This window comes from Tasmannia lanceolata, unplaced genomic scaffold (genome assembly GCF_043159265.1).
Source record: "Tasmannia lanceolata isolate RefF3 unplaced genomic scaffold, GAP_Taslan_0.1 ptg000003l, whole genome shotgun sequence".
Classification (NCBI taxonomy): Eukaryota; Viridiplantae; Streptophyta; class Magnoliopsida; order Canellales; family Winteraceae; genus Tasmannia; species Tasmannia lanceolata.
In genome coordinates, this window is record NW_027518680.1 from 63,913,939 (window position 1) to 63,936,627 (window position 22,689).

General features: G+C 39.4%; 3 protein-coding genes across 3 annotated transcripts in view; all 3 read left to right on the forward strand.

The window, feature by feature from the left end:
- Positions 1-2,517: 2,517 nt before the first annotated feature.
- Positions 2,518-22,689, forward strand: part of LOC143858560 (ADP-ribosylation factor 2-B-like) — a 50,355-nt gene continuing 30,183 nt past the window's right edge. Inside the window, exon 1 of the mRNA XM_077369228.1 lies at positions 2,518-2,522. The gene's annotated coding sequence lies outside the window, so the exon portion shown is untranslated. The remainder of the gene's footprint in view (positions 2,523-22,689) is intronic.
- Positions 9,437-19,958, forward strand: EDA9 (D-3-phosphoglycerate dehydrogenase). Its single transcript, XM_077369191.1, has 5 exons — positions 9,437-10,045; positions 17,519-17,895; positions 18,041-18,151; positions 18,236-18,331; positions 18,925-19,958. The coding sequence occupies exons 1-5, from the start codon at positions 9,523-9,525 to the stop codon at positions 19,594-19,596; spliced, it is 1,779 nt and encodes a 592-aa protein (XP_077225306.1). The 5' UTR covers positions 9,437-9,522; the 3' UTR covers positions 19,597-19,958.
- Positions 20,847-21,506, forward strand: LOC143858543 (uncharacterized). Its single transcript, XM_077369201.1, has 2 exons — positions 20,847-21,034; positions 21,123-21,506. The coding sequence occupies exons 1-2, from the start codon at positions 21,023-21,025 to the stop codon at positions 21,381-21,383; spliced, it is 273 nt and encodes a 90-aa protein (XP_077225316.1). The 5' UTR covers positions 20,847-21,022; the 3' UTR covers positions 21,384-21,506.

Here is a 22,689-nt window from a genome sequence, read left to right on the forward strand (position 1 = left end):
GGGAAATGGTATATATATCAGCATAACTATGTTTATATAATAGGCGAACTCACCTTGTCCATTATGCTTAACCATTTATTACAATTCCCAAGAAGCTGTTAGTAGCCTTTGATAGCTGTTTATAGCGTATGCGACAAGTTGAGTCATGCCCATATCATTTGACTATAATCAAAATAGGAGAAACTATACGATGCCCGACCGTGAAGTCCCGTCAAGGTGGTACGTTAGAGGTACCACCCTTGATATTTGATCCAACAGAAGACCACTTAAATCTGTTGGATCAAATATCAAGGGTGGTACCGATTTGACGGTACTTCACGGTCGGGCATCATATAAAAACTCTCAAAATAGATAGATATAGCTATGTATATAGAGAAATTATATGGTGGCCTCCCTTTACATATAAAGGGCAGAAAGAGAAAACATCAACCCCTTAATTTTTTATCAAGGGGAAAGTAAAAAAATGGGGTTTGACTTGGATCAAAAATCAAAGGGGGAGAGTTTTTTCTCTCTCTGCCTTTGTTGGTGGACGGTCAGCCACCATATAAGAACTCATGTATACATAGATGATTTATGTGTCTACAAGCAATCACAATTGAACAGTAACTTTTGCTATGGTTTGAAGACAAAGCCAATGCATAAGTTTTTTTTTTTTTTTTGGAAAATTGACTTTTATTAAAAGAAAAGAGAAAAAGAGGGGACGTCGCATGTACAGAATGTGATGATACTAGATCCTTACATACAGAAATATTCAAAAAAGCAATCTGTAAATTCAACCAGGACTCCCGCTGGCCATGCTAGTGCGAATGCACATTTCCTCAGGCTTAACCCCTTCTTTAGCCAATCGGTCCGTAGCAGCGTTTGTAGATCGAAGCCTGTGCTCGATCTGCAGCTTAAGTAATTGCACCAAACCTCGAATTTCCGCAAGGACTGGCTGGAGACGCCACGGTCCTATCGCGTTACACGATGCCAATGTATAAGGTTTCAATGCTCTATTTGCCGTGAGTAAATGGAACTGCGTGTAAATATATGTTTAGGCTACTGATGTTGGCACTAACATGTTTTGATAAATACACTAACTCATCTTGTCTTTTATTATTTAAACAGACGTCAAAGATTATTATATCTAGTTCCCAAAAAGCTCTGGAAAGCCAATTAAAAAAAGAAAGGACAAACTGAGTTTGTACAATTATTAAAACAGGTAGTGTAAATATCAATGGCCAGCTACTGATCACGACCGTAATTTGATGATAGACCTCACCTTGTTTTACTTTTGTTTAAACAAAGGCTATTACAAATTCCAAAAGATTGCAACGCCCATATGATATCAACAGTGTATGTGATGATGCCAAAATCTGGTTCCAAGATCAAGGATGGTAGAGCTCCGATCTATGGTTGTCCTACGCTCACAGAAAACACGTCAGGGGTCCCAGAGTTGTGACTCCGGGAGACCACTACAATATTCAAGTCAGAAATCGGCACAACATGAGGAAAAACCAAGCAATAGGAGGACTGGAGAAGAGTAAATCTTGCTACTGATTAGAAGAAACGTACCTTTGAGCATGGGGGTCTATTTGTAAGAGAGGTGTTCACAACAGTTTAGGAGACTTGCCTTAATATGAGTCTTTCCTTATTGGAGGAGTTGCCATGGAGATAACTTCTATCTTTATCTTGATAAGCACTGAGTTTCCTCATGAGAGTTGGTTTCTATATTGGGCCACCGACCTTGTAGGAGAGTTGCCATCCTTAAACAGGACTTTCCTACTTAGGCGAGGTAACAAATTCGTGGAGATGTGGAATCCTTCTTGCTCTCACTTTGTAAGAGGCAAGTTCAGTTTCCTATTTAGAGCCGACGCCACGTGTCAAGCATCTAGAGGAGGTGCAGATTTTACCCCAACAACGTGCGCATGCGTATGTGTGTGTAAGAGAGAGAGAGAGAGAGTAGCACACCGTTCGCGTGGACCACATGCCGGGCGTCTAACCCACATGCAGGGCGTGCGAGGACTAGGGTCCCAATGACTGGGCCTGGCGAGTCCATAAAAAAAACAACAGCTGTAAAAAAAAGAAAGTGGAGTGCTAACATGACATCCTGGGTGGGAGTGGGTGTCCCTTGGGAGTCTTCAATTTTCAAACAAAGTCTCATTCTTCCACCAACTTACTTATAAAAAACGAATAAAAGAACAAGAGGCCAACCCATTTACACACCAAACCTAGCATTTTTAAGTATTCAAAACCCGACAACCCTTCCTTTCCTTGTACCCATCATTCGCCATCAATGACGAAGGACTGCAATTTGGATTCCACCAAACCACTTTGCTCGGATTACAATCTCATACTATTTTTTTTTCTGAAATACCTACAATCTCATACTATTGTTCAATTATAATATCATAATAGCTTTTTGGTTCATTATGTATTCATATTAGAACTCTAATTATAAAGTCAAATAAAACCCTGAATTGGAAGTCGGTATTGCCACCCATTAAAGTATTAGGCATTGCCACCTATACTAGTTTTTTCATGTGTAAAGAAAGAAAGAGGACCAAAATGCTTAAGAGCCTCTTCATATGCCACCAAAGTGGGTCCTTATTTTCAAATGGAAATTGCTTGCAAAAGGTATTTCGCGGCTGGTCTGTTGCACGTCAGACGAGCCTCCTTGTGAATAGAGACAAAAGCTCGTGCGACAGACTAGCTGCGAAAAGCCTTTTGCGATGGACCCTAGCAAATCCCTTTTCAAATAAGGTCATTTGAAGTTGATCTTTGAAAAAAAAGGTAACATGTGACTTATGAAGACAATGTAAAGAAAAAGGGTGAATTTATCATTTCCCAAAAGTAATGCATAAAAGCCTTTTCTAATGTCCTAGTTGTTCGGCTAAGAGACCCTACCCACCCATTTTGGTCTTTTAACAAGGTAATATTTGTCTTTTCACATATATGGATAGTTTGGACCTCTTATGAGTTAGAAAAAAAAAAAATCTATTATGTGTATTTTGGTCAATGATTGATGGCATGGCTGTATTTGCAAAATTCATTCAAATGTGATAACTTTAGGGAGATGATTTTTTCACCCCCTTAGGATTATGCGCCCCCCTTGTAAAGTGATTCGACATAAAAAGCATTAAAGTCTGCCCACAATTCCGCATAATCCTAGAGGTGTGAAAAAATATCTCCCTAACTTTATTTGTAAATTGTCAAATTAGAAGACTTTTGTTTGCAAATAAAGCAAAGTAGAAGACTTCTTTTCATCTACTTTGCTTTATTTGCAAAAGTAGAAGACTTCTTTATGGCTCTTTGGCTTAAAGTCATGGGTATGCTCCCAGTGACATGAATTCTATTCCCTCGAGGTTACCCGATGTGCATGGTTCATGGGTGAATGAGTGCATCCGTAGGGAATAGTCCCACCTTGAAAATTAAGGTTGGGATATCCTGTCATTAAAAAAAAAAAGAATACTTCTTTTGAAAAAACCCAACAAATTAATCTAGTACATCTTTAGATTTTAGATCTATTTTAAGGCAACCTTTTGCCACTGGACTTTCTTTAGATGATGTATTAATTGGGCTAACAGACTCAGGTCCCTTGGTTTCATTAGCCATTGCTTAGAAGTTTTATCACTGTTTCAAAAATGTGGATGCGGCTCAATACACGGCCAAAGAAAGTTGGCTTGGCACGATGTGGTTGAGTACTTGGTTGACGTGGTTGAGTACTATGTTGATGCGATCATAATTCGGGAGAGTCAAGGGAGTTTTGATGGACTATACAAGACAACGCAGAATTGAACAAGAACGGGCCGTGGTAAAAGGGAGCTGACTCGGGGAGTCTGTGATCCCATGGGGGGAAGTTTTAAAACTACGAGTTCTGCAATTTACAAGATTTGCTAGGCAATTTCGCGGAAAGCCGTTTTGCAGCTAAATTTTGCATCAGAGGTCTTTGACATGTCAGGTTCACTCCTGAGCAGATTTTGTTTTATTCATTTAATTCATCTGAGTTGGCTGCAAAATGGCTTTTATGAAGAAATGCCTAGCAAATCCCCTATTTTACACCAATGTTAGGGATATCTTAGTCATTTTATTTAGGGAAATGATAAAAGCGCCCCATTTTCATCACATGAGACACCCCACTCCAGTGTACGTGGCAATCAAATCTGTTGAATCCTTCTGAGGCGCATTTATCATTTCCCTTTGTTTATTGTCAAATTCCGCCCTACATAAAGGGCCCGTTGTTGGTTTTTAGTGCACTTGTAACGAAAGTAAACCCGCTTTTGAAGCAAGATGGGTTTACATTTTGCTAGCAATTCTCCATGGATTTTGCTAGGCAATTTCGCGGCTCACTTTTTGCATGTGAAAACAGCCACATGGACTCACTTTTTTAGCAGATCTTGTCTTATTCATTTAATTCATCTGTGAAGTAGCTGGTCCTACTGTAAACACCCAATTCCCTAAGGCCGTGTTTGTTTCGGATTATTGACAAACGATTGTCAATTATAACCGATTTCATAATCGATTGAGCAAAAGTTGCCGTTCGGTTCGTATTGCTAATAAGCGATTGTTTTTTAAAAAGTGATTATTCAAATCCAACTAAAACCCATTGTAGTTATAGTCACCAAAATTAGCTATTATCTACGAATTAAAACTGATTGTGCACTTTTGATGAATGACATTTCCGCATTTCTAACATTAGTTTCCCATAATAACCTCGTGTATTTCAAATGACAACATTACCCCCGCGAGAGATTTGCCCCTTTTGCCAAAACAAGCTCTTTCCCACACCTCACCGAGCTATCTTTCTCGACAAAACCCTAACCCTAGCTCTCTCCCTCTCTCTCCACAAAACCCTAACTCTCTCTCTCTCTCTCTCTCTCTCTCTCTCTCTCTCTCTCTCTCGCGCGCGCGCCCCCACGCGTGCGCACTGATGGTGCTCAAAATCCGACTTCAGGCACTAGCCTGGTGGAGACTGTGATCCTGCGCTCACAGAAAAAGCATCAGCGGGCCCATAGTTGTGGCTCCGGGTGGCCACTTCAACACTCAAGTCAGAGATGGGCATCACAGATAATGGATGATGAGAAGGGGAGAGGGCCAAGACAAGTTACCGGCAAGATGGAGAGGATTGTGATCCCTTTGCTTGAGTGTGTAGATGCCCTTTTATAGGGGAGGAGACCCACGACACCCACGAATCCAATTGTGCCCATAATTTTGCCCACGTGGGGCAGAGTGTGCGGCGATTACAATCGTGGGGGTGTGATTCTCTGAAACCCCAGGCTGAGATGGGGGCAGCGATTTTGGCGGGAACCTTTGAATTCATGTGAGGCGCGTTTAGCGTAACGGTCACCCGGATTAGTCGCTAGGTGGCGGGATTTCCGCAGTCATCTTTGATTTTCTTGAGGGTCGGTACCGATGTTAGGGACGGCAGCCTTGGTGAGACGCGTAGCACGGATCTGGAAGGAAAGTTGGGTCGGCGCGGACGGTTCCTTTGTCTGAGTTTATATTGAGTATGAGCTTTATGGAGTTGGTGAAAGGGTCGGTACAGTATATACCAATTTTGCCCCTAACACGCACTTTCTTTCTCTCTGGCACACGCTCTCATTCTTTCCCTCTTGGTCTTATAAAACCCTAACCGGTAGGCAAAATCTAGGGTTTCTCTCTTCTTTTTCCGTCGTCTCGGATCGAGATTCAGGCCAAGGCAAGAATTATTTGGGAAATACACTCTCTTTGCAAGTTTAATGGAGGATTAGACTGCGGAATCTCTATAAGAATCATTTGTTTTCTGTTAGTCCAATTTCTTCAAGGTATTTTAGTCATTTTATTTACTCACCACAATCACTTATAAAATGATTAGAAGAACATTTTTTAATCATAACAGATTATCTTTAATAATTGATTGTTCGTAAAATAATCTGAAACGAACAGGACCTAAATATAGAGAAAAGTACGAATGGGGTAATAGTTTCAAAAATTACGAATTTTGGGTACTTTTTAAAGCAATCATCAAACAATGGAGATTCTTAAAAAATGGGTGGAAAAAAAGACCCCAGTGCCCTTCTGACATGATCAGAGTCCTCGTATGTTGCCTTTCCTGACAAACTCACAACCCAACGTCAATCATTATCTTTAAAGTAATATTTTATTATTTTTCACTTTTCTTTTCGATGAGAACGGCTATGCTATTTAAGATTTTATTATTTACACATCTCTTTTAGTTGAGAATAGCTACGTTATTGAATATTTTATTATTTCTCACGTCTTTTTCGGCTGAGAATAGCGACGCTATTGAATATTTTATTATTTCTCACATCTCTTTTGGCTAAGAATGCTGGCAGATTCTAGAGTACGTCGTCGGAATATCAAGTACGCCGCCAGATTCAAGAAACACCCATTGTTCAAAGATAGCAACTACGCTGCTGAATTTTAAAGTACGTTGTCGGAATATCTAGTTCGTTGCAGCCTGCAGGATTTTCTGAGTTCAAACATGTGTTCCAAACGTATCAAGTATGACGCCGAAATATCGAATACCACGCCGGGATATCAAGGGGTACGCTGGCGGAAATAATGGGTAAGCCGACAGAATCTCATACAAAGAGGCAGTATCATTAGAAGACACCACCGTTCCATATTGATGTCCACGTGTCGTGGATCAGACCGTCTATTCATATTGGCGACGACCAAAATTTAAACAAACCCAAGGGACTCTGGGTTCAAAGGAAAATTTCAAATCCAAACCAAACCAGCTGAGTATAGAGGCGCCAGCTTTCCAAAAAGTTTTTTTAACATGTGTAAAGCATCCATCCATCTCTGGTTATTTCCGAGGGCCAAGATAGAAATGAACCCAAGTTCTGTCGGTTCAAATACACATTCAAATGAACCAAAAGAAACCTTGTGAAGCACGCCAATTTAATGGGCATTAAATACAAGGGGATTTTCTGTAATGAAAAAGGAAGCTGAAGGAGATTTCTATTGATGTCGGGGTCTTTTTTCCACCCGTTTTTGAAGAACCACTCGTGTTTGATGATTGTTTTAAAACGTACACAAAATCTGTAATTCCTCGAAACTATTACGCTCATTCCGTACTTTTCTCCTCAATACAGATGGGTGCAAGTTTGGCTGACAGCCCGAACAGGGTTAGGGCTGGATTTTCCAACCCTGAGGGCGGGTCAGGGTTCAGTTTTTTAGACCCTGACTCAGGTCGGGTCGGGTTCTGGGTTAATGCCTCGGGTATCTTGACCCGGCCCGACCCTAAGTTTTCTATTATAGAATTGAACCATCTGTGCATGTTTCTTTTGCTAATGTTTTCTATTATCTTGGATTGATGTTTCTTTAGATTATTATTATTAATTGTCTCTGTTGCCCGTCATGTTGTTGAATTCATATTGTCTTATTTTGTTCCCTTTCTCTGTTTATTGATAATTTTGTTCTATATGATAAGTGGTTGCTTTATTTTTGTCACTCTTAACAAGTATTTACACTAGGGTAAATTAGGGCCAGCCCGGCCGGGCCTTACCTAATCAGGGCCAATCAGGGCGGGCCAGGGCCAGCACTGAGCCCTGTAGGGCGGGCAATGGTTTGAGGTTTTTCGGCCCTGACTCAGGGTCAAGGTGAGTCAGGGCCGAAATAATGGGATCCAGGGTTGGGCTAGGGTTTTGAAAAACCTGACCCAACCCAACCCGGTTGCAGCCCTATAAATACATCTTGCATCATAATTTTAAGGGTTATTTACTGTTACGTGTCAGAGAGTTGCATTATTGACATAAAAATGTCACTTGTTGAGAAAAAACAAATAAATGCTGATTTATAAAAAATTAAAATTTTAGGACCAAAATGCCCATCAGTACATTTATTTTGTTTCCTTTTTCTTTTTACAGTTTTACTTTTACCCTGTTTTTAACCTAATCGAAGTGCTTCTTCTCCGGCGAAACCTACTCTTTTCTCCGGCGAAACCTACTCTTTTCTCCGGCAATACGTAAGAAGGTAAGCCTGAAATCTCATTCTCCCTCTCTCTCTCTCTCTATATTTCTATTTTTTTTTCAAAACTCCATCTAACATCATCTCCTTCTCTCTCTCTCTCATTTTTTAGGGTATTCAAAGGTTTTTTTTTTCTTGAAATGCACAAAATTGGACCCATCAACCTTCTGCCTCGTCAAATCTTTCTCAAAAAGGGTTTCGAGATCTCCCCCTCTTCTTTTCAACGCAAAAACAGGTACTCGAAGCCAAAACAGGATATTCGAAGCCAAAATTTACTTGGTCGAAGCCAAAAATCACTTGGTCAAAGTGAAAAATGTGTTTCCTGTAACATTCGCTGTTGTGTTTTTCGCTTCGACTAAATTTTTTTAGGCTTCGAATAACTGGTTTTTTTGCTTCAGCTAACATGTTTTTTGCTGCGACTAAAACTTTTGAATTCCAGTAACATTTGGAACTTTTTTCGTCTTTAACTAATATATTTTAGCTTCGAGAAATATTTGTTGGCTTCGACTAACACGTTTTGGGCTTCGACAAACTTCTTTTTTCGCTTTGACTAACACGTTTTGGCTTCGACTAAATTTTTTTTATCTTCGTTTTCCTTTTTTGGCTTCAACTAACTTTTTTTTTGCTTCAACTAACTTTTTCTGGCTTTGAGTAATTTGTTTTTTGGCATCGACTGGTTTTTTGGCTTAAGGGAATTTTTTTTGGCTTTGATTATCATTTTTTTTTGCTTTGACTATTATTTTTGGCTTCGGGTAACTTTTTTTTGACTTCAACTATCATTTTTGCCTTCAAATAACTTACATTTTGCTCTGAGTACCTTGCTTCTTATTTTGGCTTTGACTATTACTTTGTGGGTTTGAGCTATTGATTTTGGATTCGAGTTACATTTTTTTAGCTTCAAGTAACCTATTTTTTGGCTATGAATAACCCGTGCGAGTACCATTTTGGCTTCCACTACCCTTTTGCCTAGTGCGAGCTCTTTGGGCAACTGAGAGAGGCAAAAATATGTCCGATCAAAAATCAAAGTTATAGGATTACAAAATAGAAAAGGGGAAATACTTACAAAGATAATGAGATTTTGGATATTCGGAGGAAAAAGAAAATGAGAAAGGTGCGTCTCTAGAGAACTTCTTCTACCCTCTCAAGACAAATGGGCATATGCTGGAGGAACGAAGATGTTTCGTCGGAGAAGAAGGCTTCTATCGCCGGAAAATGAGCCGTTTCACACAAAAAGGGTCGGAGTAAAACCTAGAAATGAAACTGTAAAACTTGAAAGTAAAAGTAAAAAAGTGTAAAAACAAAGAAAAGAAAGATAAAGTAAGGTTAAGGGTATTTTCGTCCCAAAAAGTCTTTTTTTTAATAAAATAGCATTTCTTAGAATTTTTTCAAAAGTCGACATTTTCTCTGTAATTTTTTCGAATGTCCAGCATGTAACAGTAAATAACCCTAATTTTAAACGGGCCTACTCAGATTTTCTCTGCAAAGATCCTCCAAGGTACATACGATATATTCTTTGCAAAGATCCTCCTAGGTACATACTCTCTCTCTCTCTCTCTCAGTTTTTCTCTCATGGCGGCTGCTGCTTCATCCAACCTGCTCTCAGCTCCGTCTCTACGGAAACCATGGGGCCTTTCTCTCCCATCTCGCTCCAGCTTCGGCGCCGGGCCTCACCACACTCGGCGCGCGTCGTCGATCGTGGTTCTAGCGATGGATGCGAAGCCCACGATCCTAGTCGCCGAGAAGCTGGGCGAAGCAGGTATCGAGCTATTGAAGGGATTTGCCAACGTGGATTGCTCCTATAACCTAACCCAAGAGGAACTCTGCGCCAAGATCTCACTCTGCGATGCCCTAATCGTGAGGAGCGGCACCAAGGTCAGCCGAGAGGTCTTCGAGTCCTCCGCCGGCCGCCTCAAGGTCGTCGGACGTGCCGGCGTCGGAATCGACAACGTCGATCTCTCCGCTGCTACGGAGCTCGGTTGCCTGGTCGTCAACGCCCCCACTGCCAATACTATCGCTGCTGCCGAGCATGGCATCGCCCTCCTCGCCGCCATGGCTCGTAACATCGCTCAGGCTGATGCTTCTGTTAAATCTGGTGAATTGAATACTCCTTTCTCTTTTCTAATGCTTTATGAGTTTTGTGGCTTCTTTCTCATTTATTAGGCATTTCTACTTTTTTTTATATTGAATCTAGAATATTTCTGAAAAAAATAGCTCCTTTTTAATGTTTGGTAATTGGGGGTTTGCCTTTCCATTGAAAATAATGAAGAAACAGGGGTTTCTATTATCTTCTGATTGTTTGGATCTGGTTGTTTTCTGTTGGGTACCTTGTTTTCATTTTGTAATGGTTCTGCATGAATTACATGTAATGAATGAATATTATGAAAGAGGTTGAGAAGGATGAAAAAGATATCGAAGATTGTTAAGATGTTGCTTTGATTGTGAATGGTGAAAACAGAGTTCAAGGATATGTGTTGGGTAAAAAAATTCTGAAAAAATGAGTTTTAAATTTTCTTTTGATTGAGAATAATGAAGGAACAATGATTTCTATTATCTTCTCATTTTGTGGATCTGGCTGTTTACTGTCGGATGACTCATGTTATGGGTTGAAATGGTTCTAAATGTGCTATGCATGGTGAATGAATCGTATCAAACAGGTTGAGAAGGGTGAAAAGTTAATAAAGATTGTTAAGATAGTGCTTTTATTGAGAATGTTGACACCAAAGTTCAAATCTGATCGTCGACTGCTTGTTTTGGATTTATTGATGTGCTTGGTTTCTGTTAAACAAAACTAATTTTGATTGTGAATGATGGTTACTTGAGTGCTGTTGCAGAAGGAACATATTTAAGAGATGAAGGAATTTTGATTGTGAATGATGGTTACTCGAGTGCTGTTGCAGAAGGAACATATTTAAGAGATGAAGGGAAGGGTGTGCTAGGCGAAGCTATGTTTACCTATAGGCCCCAAAGCTATTTATATTATTGTCTTCCCTTCTTTTTATCCCAAGGGTCAGTATAATGCTCTTTTTTTGTTGGAATATGAGTAAAGAAGATGTTGAAGAAATGGCAATCTGGTTGGTGATCAATTTCTTGTGTAAAGATTGGTTTTGTGGAACCCTGGTATTTCCAGCCTATTGTGTTTCTGCTGTTGAACACAGCAAAAGAATAGATGGTAGAGATAGTTATTGTATTGTTCTTGTTAACTTACCAACTTCTCCAATAGCTTAAGCTGTTGGAGAAAGGCGTTATTTATCTTTTATACTTTTAACACTCCCCTGCACGTGTGGCCCACTTGGCAAACACGTGGCACATGTGGTCCCACTTTGGGCCGACCATCGCACGTGGATTTTTGCTATCCGGGAGGTTTGAACTCGAGAACTTTGGCTCTGATACCATGTTGACTTACCAACTTCTCCAATAGCTTAAGCTGTTGGAGAAAGGCGTTATTTATCTTTTATACTTTTAACAGTTCTCATATGTTTGTAGAGTTTGATTAAAACTCCTTGGAGCTGGGGGTCTTAAATTCCCTGTTGTCATATATGTCCTAGAACGAAAATTCGTTCTTAATGTGCTTCTAACCTGGCCCATTTTTTATATGTTGGTTAGGAAGTTCACAGAAGTAGTTTAATCGGCTTTTGTCGTTCCTCAGTGGAATTTTTTTTGTATTGATGTTTTCATCGCTTTATAACATTCATTTTAATTGTTGAAAAATACTACAATTGCCCCAAAAATATGACATAGAAGCTTCTTTTCAAACATGTTTTCTCATCTCTCTTTCTCTCTTATGAGCTCTGTAAGACATCAGGCCGTGGAGGCCATAGTCCTCCGGGAAGCCTGGTATTTGGAACTCAACCTAATCACTATAAAATCCTCATTTTCATAAATCTAAACTGCTTGATATGGATTATTCTCCAGTTAGGTTTGCTTTGTCCAGATCATGTCTGCCAATGCCACCAGTTCTGTGTCAAGTTCCTGAACGCCAAAAACCCTCAGTTATGGTGCTCTTAATGTATCTAAGAACCCTCTTTGCTGCTTGTATATGCGATTCTGGCATTTTAAGCATGATCTGTTTAACCTAGTCCACTGTGTTTGCAATATCATTTCTCTTATGTGCAATCCTTTACGCATGGGATTTTACTTAGGTCGCCACCGACACTTTGCTTTGCTATTTTTCATGCCACATTTGAGAAAAGGATCATGTGCATCCTCGTTCCTTGGTAGTGATTCCTTCTTTAGGCTCCGTATGGTTGCTGGGTTTTTTTTGTTCCTGGGAGTTATGTGGGAGAAAAAAATACCCTGGGAGATAGGTGGGAAAAAAAAAGTCCTAGAAGTGTCCTGGTAAAATAAAAATCCCATGTTTGGTTATGTGGGAGAAAAAAATACCCTGGGAGATATGGTGGGGAAAAAAAAAACCTTTGTTTGGTTGCTTGAACTGTTGGGTAGAAAAAAATTCTTCTCAAGCTTATTTTTGGTTCCTGAGTTTATTTTTGTTCCTGGGGTTATCTTGGGATGGGATGAAAAGGCAATCATTACAAAAATGGGATTAAAAAATTCCCCCACAAGTAATCATTACAAGAGTGGGATTAAAAAAAACCTAGTGCTAAAAGGCAACCAAACATGGGATGGGACCAAAATTTAACTTACTCTCCCACATAACTCCCAGGAACAAAAAAAACCCGGCAACCAAACAGAGCATAGTGTTTCCAATATTCAGTCCATGGAAATATATGCAAGAGCCAAGGATCTGACTTGTCGAACTTTGCTTCTGCATTTCATATGACGATTATCCCTCATTTTGTTTGTTTTTACTATTAAAGCGGTAGGACACTTTGAATTAAACCTTCTCAGGTAATATTGTGTAGAAGCTTTAAGACTCGGCTGTAGGTGCTTATTGAACCTAATGTATATTTCTTCAAACTATAGAAAATTTAGGCTGCTAAGAATATTTGTTAGTTGGGGGCTGCTTACACGCTCATCCTATTTGGGAAGTGAGAATTATCACTATCAAAGATGTCTTGACTTCCCACCTCCCATATATTTAAGCATTAGGAGGATTTGAGTTGTTTCCATGATTTCCACGAAAAATTCTGAAAGAACGAACTAAACTAGCTAACCAGAGTCACTGAAGAAGCCCACTCATAATGAACCGGGTTCACATGAAAGTTGTGAACCACAGATTGTGGATTGGTGAAACAGGTAACATAGCTTTAATGTATCACGTACTGGTCCAATACATATTGGATCTGGTCTTCTTGTGGTATGGAAATACACCACATATCAAATCTCTAGTTGTATTGCTGAGACGAAATATTGTCTTGTCATATCATTTGATACACAATCATAAATGTGCATATCGTTCGATCTGCACATGGAAAAGCCCATTTTTCATTTTGTTTTCGTTTTCATTTTTCAAACCAACAAAAGAATATTTGAAGGGCTGAGAACTATTTGTGGAGATCAACAAGAAAACACACCGATTGAGGTATCTATTAATGGATCAAATTCGAAAGGTAAGATTGAGTTTTAGTTTTGAGGCATTATTATCTTTTTTTCCCCAATTAAGACTATGGCTTGAGTCTTACATTATGTTATTTTATTTGTAATTGGTGTCGTTGTACTTATCAATCTTGCATTACATCATAGAATCATAAATTCGTAAGGCATTGAGGTGTGAGACTCAGTAATCATTATACAAAACGTGAAATATGTCAATTGTCAAAACACTTGAAATATATCAAAATATATAGTGAAAACCAGACAAAAGTAGAGTTATAGGTTCACATCATTTAGCAAGTAGTTAGATAGAGATCAGTGGTGTTACATGTAAAGATAATCAACATGTTCCGCAAGTCTTATCCCATGTGTTTTTTTTTTTTCTGTCCATTTTTTTTTTTGTAGTTTTTTATGATTCTCCTTGGAATCTTTTGAAGTTTTTCTCAAAAAAGTAAAAAAGAAAAAGAATAGGCATATCATATGATATGTTTCATGTATCAACAATATGTATCAATTTTAGGGTACTTGATGATGCCATATTTCCAATTCTTAAAATCATATTTCATGCTGACAAGTCGAATTCAATGCCGGGAGCTAGCAATGAAATCACATTATCTTTTAAGCTGTAAGTCATGAACTTGATAGTAGCACCATTGTAGCTAGTATGGCACCAATATGACACCTGTGTGGTACACATTGTAGGACTTGGTGTCCTTTGCAGCCAAATTTTGCCACTCCTCTTGTTGATTTCATATGACAAAACTTATGTTGGACATGTTGCTCTTGGACAAGGTTTAAAATTTCGGTTTCAACATCGCCACATCGGTTTCGGTCGCCACGAAAAATGGAAACGTTTCGGTGGAAATCTTGTAAAATCATGAAAATATATGGAAACATATACAAATGATAGAATTTTAATATGAAACTTTAGAAAATGCTAGCATAAGCAAAACTACACACATAGAAACCATCACTTAAGCAAGCTAGCCATCCATAATGGTTTTACAACATCGAACACCTAGTGGCATGCATTGTCACACATGTTTGATTATTCAATACATATCACATTTGACGTGTAATTCATACATTCTCTACATTTCACATGCAATCCATATAAATATAATAATGTAACACATATTGGTATAGTATACCACTAACACACGGTTTTGGTTTCGGTATGTGTTTTGGTGGGGATGGAAACAAAAATATTTCGTTCGTTTCATGTCGGTTTTGTTTAAAATTTAAAATCATGCTCTTGGGTAAATAGGGCTTTGCATGATTTACTACCAAATCTTAATCATTTGGTGTAGCCATTTGCATATGTACCAAATAATGATTGTACCAATTCCGGTACATGATTGCTGGACAAAACATTCCAGTGTGAATTCTACGCTTTTCCGGTCCGTTCCGTTCTTTATGTCCCTTTTACCTGCCTTGTTTTTTTGTCTGTTTTGTAAATGTTTGAAGGATATGGCTATAAAAACTCATCAACTCTCCTATTTTCATCGCTTCGAAAAAAAAAAACTATTTTTGGTATTTGATTTTTCCACTACTAAAAAAAAAAAAATCTCCGATCGTAGCCGGATGAATCACCGGTACGTCCCGTCGCACTAAGCAAAACGAAACATGTAACGAAATGTTACTCCAAACTAAAGTCCACACATTTACATATGTTGATGATTAGGGTTTAAATATTTTTCAATAGGAATGAATGGAGAGTAGAAGATGTTATTTCTTAAATTTAAATGAGATCTACTACAATCGTTTAGATAAAAGCTGTTTTAAGGAAAGATGTGAATGCCCTTCTCACTTAATAAGAACTAAGAAAAAGGCTAACAAGGATTATACGACAATGTGACTATAAGTTGCCAAAATGCTCCTTGAGGGACTCTTTCTAGTTTACTCAACACTTGCCCTCAAGCTGGATATGAAATATTTGTCACTCCAAGCATGTAACTTAAGAGTTTTAAAAGGATCCATCCCAATGGTTTAGGTCAGCATACTTACAAGTTACAACATTGCATGTTTGATTTAGGCATGATAAAATTTTGCAACCACTTCAACATGTTTCATCCATTCAATATAAATTGGGTTTGTTACTAAAAGTGAGGAAACAATCACTTCAATGTCTTCAAGATCTCATGCTATATTCTAATTTGACATAATGTATTCTACATAGACACTTATCCTGGCTATCATATGTTCAGGAGATCTGTTCAAATGAACATCTAGCCCAATATACATCTATGTGATTAGCATCTTCAAAAGGATTTTTTGGAAATAATGTACCGCATCTAGAATAGGACTGAATGAAAAAAGAGCATGTCGTATCAATGGTGAACTGAATTGATAATACTTATCCTTACCAGATCAGTACACACCCCATCCATGATGGGGCCTTCCAAATGAATGCTTAGGATCACCCCCAAAATGTGGGCCCACGCTTGTTTTAAAAATCCCTGCTCAGATAAGCTATCTGAGCAGCTGCTCACAAACAAGTTCCTCTCTCTCTCTCTCTCTCTCTCTATATGTATATGTGTGTGTGTGTGTGTGTGTGGACATTGTATATGTCGTGAGCATGGATAGTCAGTTCATTGGGAGATTGCTCTTCGTATAGTGAACTATTTCATAGGATCTCATGGAAAGGGTTTCTTGTATTAGAATCATGGGCATTTGGAGGTCATGGGATATTGTGATGCCGATTGGGCAGGATCCACAACAGGAAATTGACTAGTGGCTATTGCATATTTGTTGGTGGTAATCTAGTAAATTGGAGGAGCAAGGAACAGTCAGTGGTGGTTCATAAGCTGATGTTGAGTATGGATCCATGGCCCATGCAAGCAGTGAGTTAATGTGGCTTTGACAAATGACAACCATTGCTACCCCATTTGTTCGTTCCACTTCTTAGCTAGTCGACATTTTCACAAAAGTGACAGTTCAGGGAACTTTCTATGATATCTTAGGGCAAGTTGGGCATATGCGACATCTATGCACCAGCTTGAGGGGGAATTGTAGAAAAATAGAGGTGTTCGAATGGGGCCCACAAAATTTCTCTCTCTCTCTCTCTCTCTCTCTCTCTCTCTCTCTCTCTCTCTCTGTTGTTTATTATATTCAAGAGATGTGTCCACATCTAATATAATTCATTAAGTCATTCTCTCTCTCGCTTAAGTTGCTTAAGTGTGCTTCAACTCTTGGGGAATTTTGGTTCCCCCTATGCGCAAGTAATAAGAACCCTTTCGTGGGTTTTGATTTTCACAAACAAACCCATGTTATCAGATAGAGGGTGAGACTATTCAGCAAGTCCTTGGTGGCTTGTGGTTGATTTTGAGCACCAAGGTGGTGTTTCTGCGTAGGCAACCTACCTTATTGGATCTATTGCATGGGTATTGAGTACAAGTGGTGGAATTCGAGGAGAAAAATTATCAAATTCAGAATGTCAGACTAGGCAAACCCTAAAAATAGCATTCATGGTTTCAGCAAAGTACTTTAATCATTTTTAGAAATTTGTTTACAAAATAATTCTGGGTTGTATTGGATTATATAGTGGAAACTATAATAGGCAGACTATCTACTCAACCCACAGACAGTTCTACTATGCACATCATCCTGGGGATGCACTTTTCAACCCTATTCGTCGTGTAATTCTTTTTTAAGAAATGAAAACATTATTTCATATGTTCTGCTTCATTTCCATTAATTTTTTTCATTACAGCACTACTTTGGTTTAATTGTTTGCTGAGCTCATCTCTGTATTTGCCATTAACCAAGCTACATCAAAGAACTTCTCCAACTTTGTAATTTAGAAGTCTAATTATCAACATATTTGTGATAAAAGAAACGGTAAACTGGTCTTCGTCTCAGACATGCTGGCCCACAATTTCCATAATTTTCTGGTTCTTTGCTGGAAGTTTTTGCAACAAAAAATCTGAGACATTTTCACATAATGACTTTAATTCATGCCCATTCCCAAATATATGTATTGGTATTGTTAGGGAGTTGCAGAATGAAACATAGCTTCAAGTAGTAGTTCAGCAAAGACATTCTCTTATGTTCTCAATATTTTTGATGCATCCAGGAAAGTGGCAGCGGAACAAATATGTTGGAGTGTCACTGGTTGGAAAGACACTTGCTGTGATGGGATTTGGAAAGGTTGGAACAGAAGTTGCTCGGCGCGCCAAAGGGCTGGGGATGCATGTGATTGCACATGATCCATATGCCCCTGCAGACCGTGCCCGTGCAATAGGCGTGGAGCTTGTAACCTTTGATGATGCTTTATCCACTGCGGATTTCGTCTCTCTACATATGCCTCTTACTCCCGCCACATTGAAGATTCTCAATGATGAAGCTTTTGCAAAGATGAAGAAAGGAGTTCGCATTGTCAACGTTGCTCGTGGTGGCGTGATTGATGAAGAAGCTCTTGTTAGAGCCCTGGATGCTGGAATTGTTGCTCAGGTTCTTTTCGATTCCTTTCTCGTCCCATCATTTTCGTTATGTATAGATCTCATGATATGTTTTTTTTTTTGACATGATCTCATGATATGGAATTTGTGATCAAATCATAAAAGGACATGGTTAATTTGTGTTTTTGTCGGGTCAGGCGGCACTTGATGTCTTCACAGAAGAACCACCGGCTAAAGACTGCAGGTTGGTGCAGCATGAAAATGTAACCGTAACACCGCATCTGGGTGCCAGCACTATGGAAGCACAGGTATGTAGAGTGAGATATTGTGTGTTTCACTTCTTTTATACTACTAGCCTGTGAACTTTATGTGCCTGAGTGCAATGTTTTCAGGAAGGAGTGGCCATTGAAATAGCTGAAGCTGTTGTTGGGGCCTTAAAAGGGGAGCTTGCAGCTACTGCTGTAAATGCACCTATGGTTCCTGCTGAGGTATCCTCTTAAATTCATGCTCTGATTGATATCTTTGTTAATGATTCAGGATTTAGAATTCATTTTGTTTTTGCTATTTTTGTTCATTCAAAATTTTGACTCAGGATTTGTTCCTAATTTTTTGTGTACAATAATACTTAAATTCTAAAATATGAATTTTGTAGATTTGTTGGAATCAGAAATATTACCCACGTTCGTCATATTATATATTTCATGCCCCTCTTCATCATGGGCTCCTTGGATGGCACAATAATTGGTTATTATTTGCAAACAAGATTCGTTTAATTTAATCTTATTTTCAAATGGGCCATTAAAGTCTCTATGGAAGCTGTTAGCTATATCATTTCTAAAGCTACTATAAATGTCATTTGCAACTAATCATACTTAACTTCAAAACCCTCTGCTTAGAAGACAATATACAAATAACTTTTAGAGGTATTCAAAGAGGCCCCTTGTGTTTGTAATTTTAGTTCTGATATGTTTGTGTACTGTTGTTTTACTATCAGTTTCTTCCGAATGAAACTTCTCTAAATTGTTTATTTTTGCATTGTATTTTTGAGAAAGCCGGTCTTACAATTTTGTTCTAACTGCAGGTCCTATCAGAGCTTGCACCTTACGTTGTCATGGCAGAGAAGCTAGGCAGATTGGCTGTGCAATTGGTAGCAGGAGGGAGTGGTGTGAAATCGGTGAAGGTGACCTATGCATCTGCAAGAGCTCCTGATGATCTTGATACTAGGCTGCTGCGTGCCATGATCACCAAGGGTCTGATCGAGCCCATATCGAGTGTGTTTGTGAATTTGGTAAATGCTGATTTCGCTGCTAAACAGAGAGGCCTGCGGATTTCGGAAGAGCGAATTCTTTTGGATGGATCACCTGAGAACCCACTCGAGTTTGTCCAGGTTCAGATTGCCAATGTGGAATCAAAATTTGCGAGTGCCATCTCAGAGACGGGGGAGATTACAGTGGAGGGAAGGGTGAAGGATGGGGTACCTCATTTGACAAAGGTGGGTTCATTTGAAGTGGATGTGAGCTTGGAAGGAAGTGTCATCCTTTGCAAACAGGTCGATCAACCCGGGATGATTGGAACAGTGGGGAGCATACTAGGAGAGGGGAATGTGAATGTGAGTTTCATGAGCGTGGGGAGGACTGCCCCACGAAAGCAAGCAGTGATGGCTATTGGTGTCGATGACGAACCCAACAAGGAAACACTTAGGAAAATCGGAGAGATTCCAGCCATTGAAGAGTTTGTTTTTCTCAAGCTGTAGCTTCATCACTCTGCCTGATATTGCAGACATTGCATCACATCTTAGAGAGCGAGAATGCATTTTGGGAAGTGCATATGCCCAAAAAGAAAGCGAGATCGTCACTGCCACTGGGAACATATTTCTCTTCTTTAGGTGAGTTTTCCATTTTTGTAGCTACTAGCTAAGTTGGTTGATGTGGACCCTGGAGACAGATTTTTCTTCTTTGAAGTGAGTTTTTCTTTTCTTTTCTTTTATTTTTCTAAGTTCAGTTGGCATTGATGGACATGCATAATGATGAACAAACTTGTCACCTTCTTCTGATACTTCCTCTCTATTCTGTAATATTTTTACCTGCATTCATGAGTATGCTGCAAGTTGCACAATTGGCTGTTATATGTACATGAGAAATTATATGCTGTGTGGGTGTGAAGTCCGGTATTTTTTCAAAAAGTACAGTTGTGCCCATCCAAACCATTCATTTTTTTTACCCCCACAACGTCCTTAAGCTGTACACCGTAGATCATTTCTATAGTACACTCATAACCCTCCTATCTATAGAGGAACTGCAAATTATATAAACCTCTGTAGATCGGAGGGTTAGGATCATCCGATGGAGATGATCTACGGGGTACACCCTATTTATGTTGTGGGTCAACAAATGAATGGTTTGGATCATCCTATGAAGTGAGCTGCACTGTGCTTTTTTGAAAAATACTAGACCTCACGCACACCCATTGAACCCAATGCAAGACCTTTACTTTGGGGGCTAAAACGGTTATATGAAGGACCAGATTGGTCCCTTAGATCATGTAAGGAGATTCAACCAATGTATTGTTGCATTGGCACGGGCAATGAACAAGGCGAAAAGAACTTGGAAGCTAACAGCTATCATATCAGAGATTAGGGACTTAGCTCAGATGTGTAATTGTAGGGAGGGCCTTTGGGTTGGGCTGTTTATACTGAGAGGGAGAGGGACACCTTGTCCCTATTTATACTGCTGTGTTCTATATTTTCTTACTATAATCTTTTGGCTTTCCAATTTTCCTCGATCGAGGGTCTAAAGTCAAGGTTCTTGGCGTGGGACAGGCGAGCATCATTGGTGGTCCCCACCAGACCTGTAGGCGGGCCCGCCATGTGCCGACAGTATGGGTAGAGAGGCATCCTATTTGTTACACGTGTACGCTCCTCTTCAGCTCTTCTTATGGAAACAAACACGTGTCGACGCTACGCATTTTCTCCTGGTTTCCAAGTGGAGGACAGTGCAAGGTGTCAAGACCTCCTTCGCCAACGAACCATTCCTCATCTCTTCCCTCACCTTTAAAAAACAAACTTCTCGCCATCAGAATTCAGAAAAGCATCATCAAATCAAAACCAAAGGAAGAAAACCCAGTTCAAAGAAATCCATTCTTCTCTTATTATCTGTTACTTCCCGGGCAGGTTGATAGATATGGCATCCAAGGTAAAACATCATTGAAGCTAAAGGTTTTTACTTCTTTTTCCTTCCCTGCTCTTTCCCATTTTTCATATATTTTTTTTTGTTTTTTCAGGGAAATGAGACGGCTAACGCGGAAGGGATGAAGGAGACGAAAGTGGAGACGGTGGATTATCAGAAATCAGCGGGGCAGGAGACGGTAAAAAAAGATGTGGAGGTGATTCATCAGCCTCAACAACCCACCGGAGGCGAAACCGGTGCATCTGCCGTCGCAAAAGGCATTCAATCTGCCAAGGATACCGTCGCAAAAGGCATTCAATCTGCCAAGGATGCCGTCTCCTCTGCTACTCCCAATACAAAAGGGTGTAACAAGTGAACCCACCACATGATCATCTGTACACCCTAATTACCTTTTATAATTTCATTGTCTTGTTTTCTATTGTAATAATCGTGTTTGTCCTGGAAATCTGCAAGTATTTTTAAGTTCCTTTGATTTTGAGATTTGTGTCTTGCTTTTGGTTCTTGCCATAGCATCAGTCCTTAATTTGCTACCAAAAAGGCCATAATTAACCAAGAACATTTCGTTGTAATCGCTGACATAGAAATGGTTTCCTGATCGGCTGATCCAGGCCATTCATGTGGTGGGCCATGCTGTAGATGATGGGTCAATACACCATTGGGTGTGAATTTTGTTCTGGGGTCCACTGGCACTGGGCCCATCGTGTGAATGATCCGTGGATAGCTCCTTGGTTCCAACCCAAGCCTTCGTTAATGATCTGAAAACTAATGCAAAATCGAAATCGTTGTTAGTAACTCCTAGTTTGCAAAGTTTTATAAAGTTGCAAAGTATGTATGGAATGTAATGTGCACTGAAAACAAATGCGAAACCTAAATTGCCAATATTATTTCCTTGGTTTGTAAACTTTAAGGGCCATTTGGATACTCAAAAGAGAGAGAGGGTGTGTCTCGTCTGATTTCTCGTTCTTCTTTCGGTCGATCGAGAGAGAGAGAGAGAGAGAGAGTACAGTAGGAGAGGTCCGTCTTTCTAAAACCTGGATTTTCTCACTTAGGATTGATTAGGGCGGGATTTCTAAAACCTGGATTTCTCACTTAAAATTCCGGATAATGGATTGTAAAATCTAAAATTTAATGCTATTTTAAAATAGCACATCATATGCCAATACTTGAGAAAATGTGTTAGGCAAACCCGATCCAATCCAATCATGTACAAATAAACAGAACTAAAATTAAATACAAACCACAAAATGAACACAAACCACAAGATGAACACCGAGATTTTATGGGGTCTGGCCAAGATGCCTACATCTACCGACATGAAAACATGATCTTTACCATGAGAAGGCAATATACAAGGATTACAAAAGAATTACAATGACCACAAACCTACGAACGTGCAACCCTTTCCCTTGCTTTTCTCTCAACAAAGACCGTTCAAAAGAGAAACCCGAGAAGAAACTCTCCTCTCTTTCTCTCTCTTTTGCCGAGAGATCAATGCCCCATCAATCTCCACCTTGGCTTGTCACATGAAGATTTTTCGTTGATGTCGCCAACGGTCCACTGCCTTTGCAAACTATCTAACACATGGGGAAGCTTGGATTTGAAATATTCAACAGCAGGAGGTTGAATTGAGGAGGCAAAACAAGCAGCATATGGCTCGTTGT

Coding starts and splice junctions, on each gene's coding strand:
- EDA9 (XM_077369191.1), top strand. CDS start 9,523: ATGGCGGCTGCTGCTTCATCCAACCTGCTCTCAGCTCCGTCTCTACGG. Junction 17,896..18,040: donor ATGCTGGAATTGTTGCTCAG/GTTCTTTTCGAT, acceptor TTGTCGGGTCAG/GCGGCACTTGATGTCTTCAC. Junction 18,332..18,924: donor CACCTATGGTTCCTGCTGAG/GTATCCTCTTAA, acceptor TTCTAACTGCAG/GTCCTATCAGAGCTTGCACC.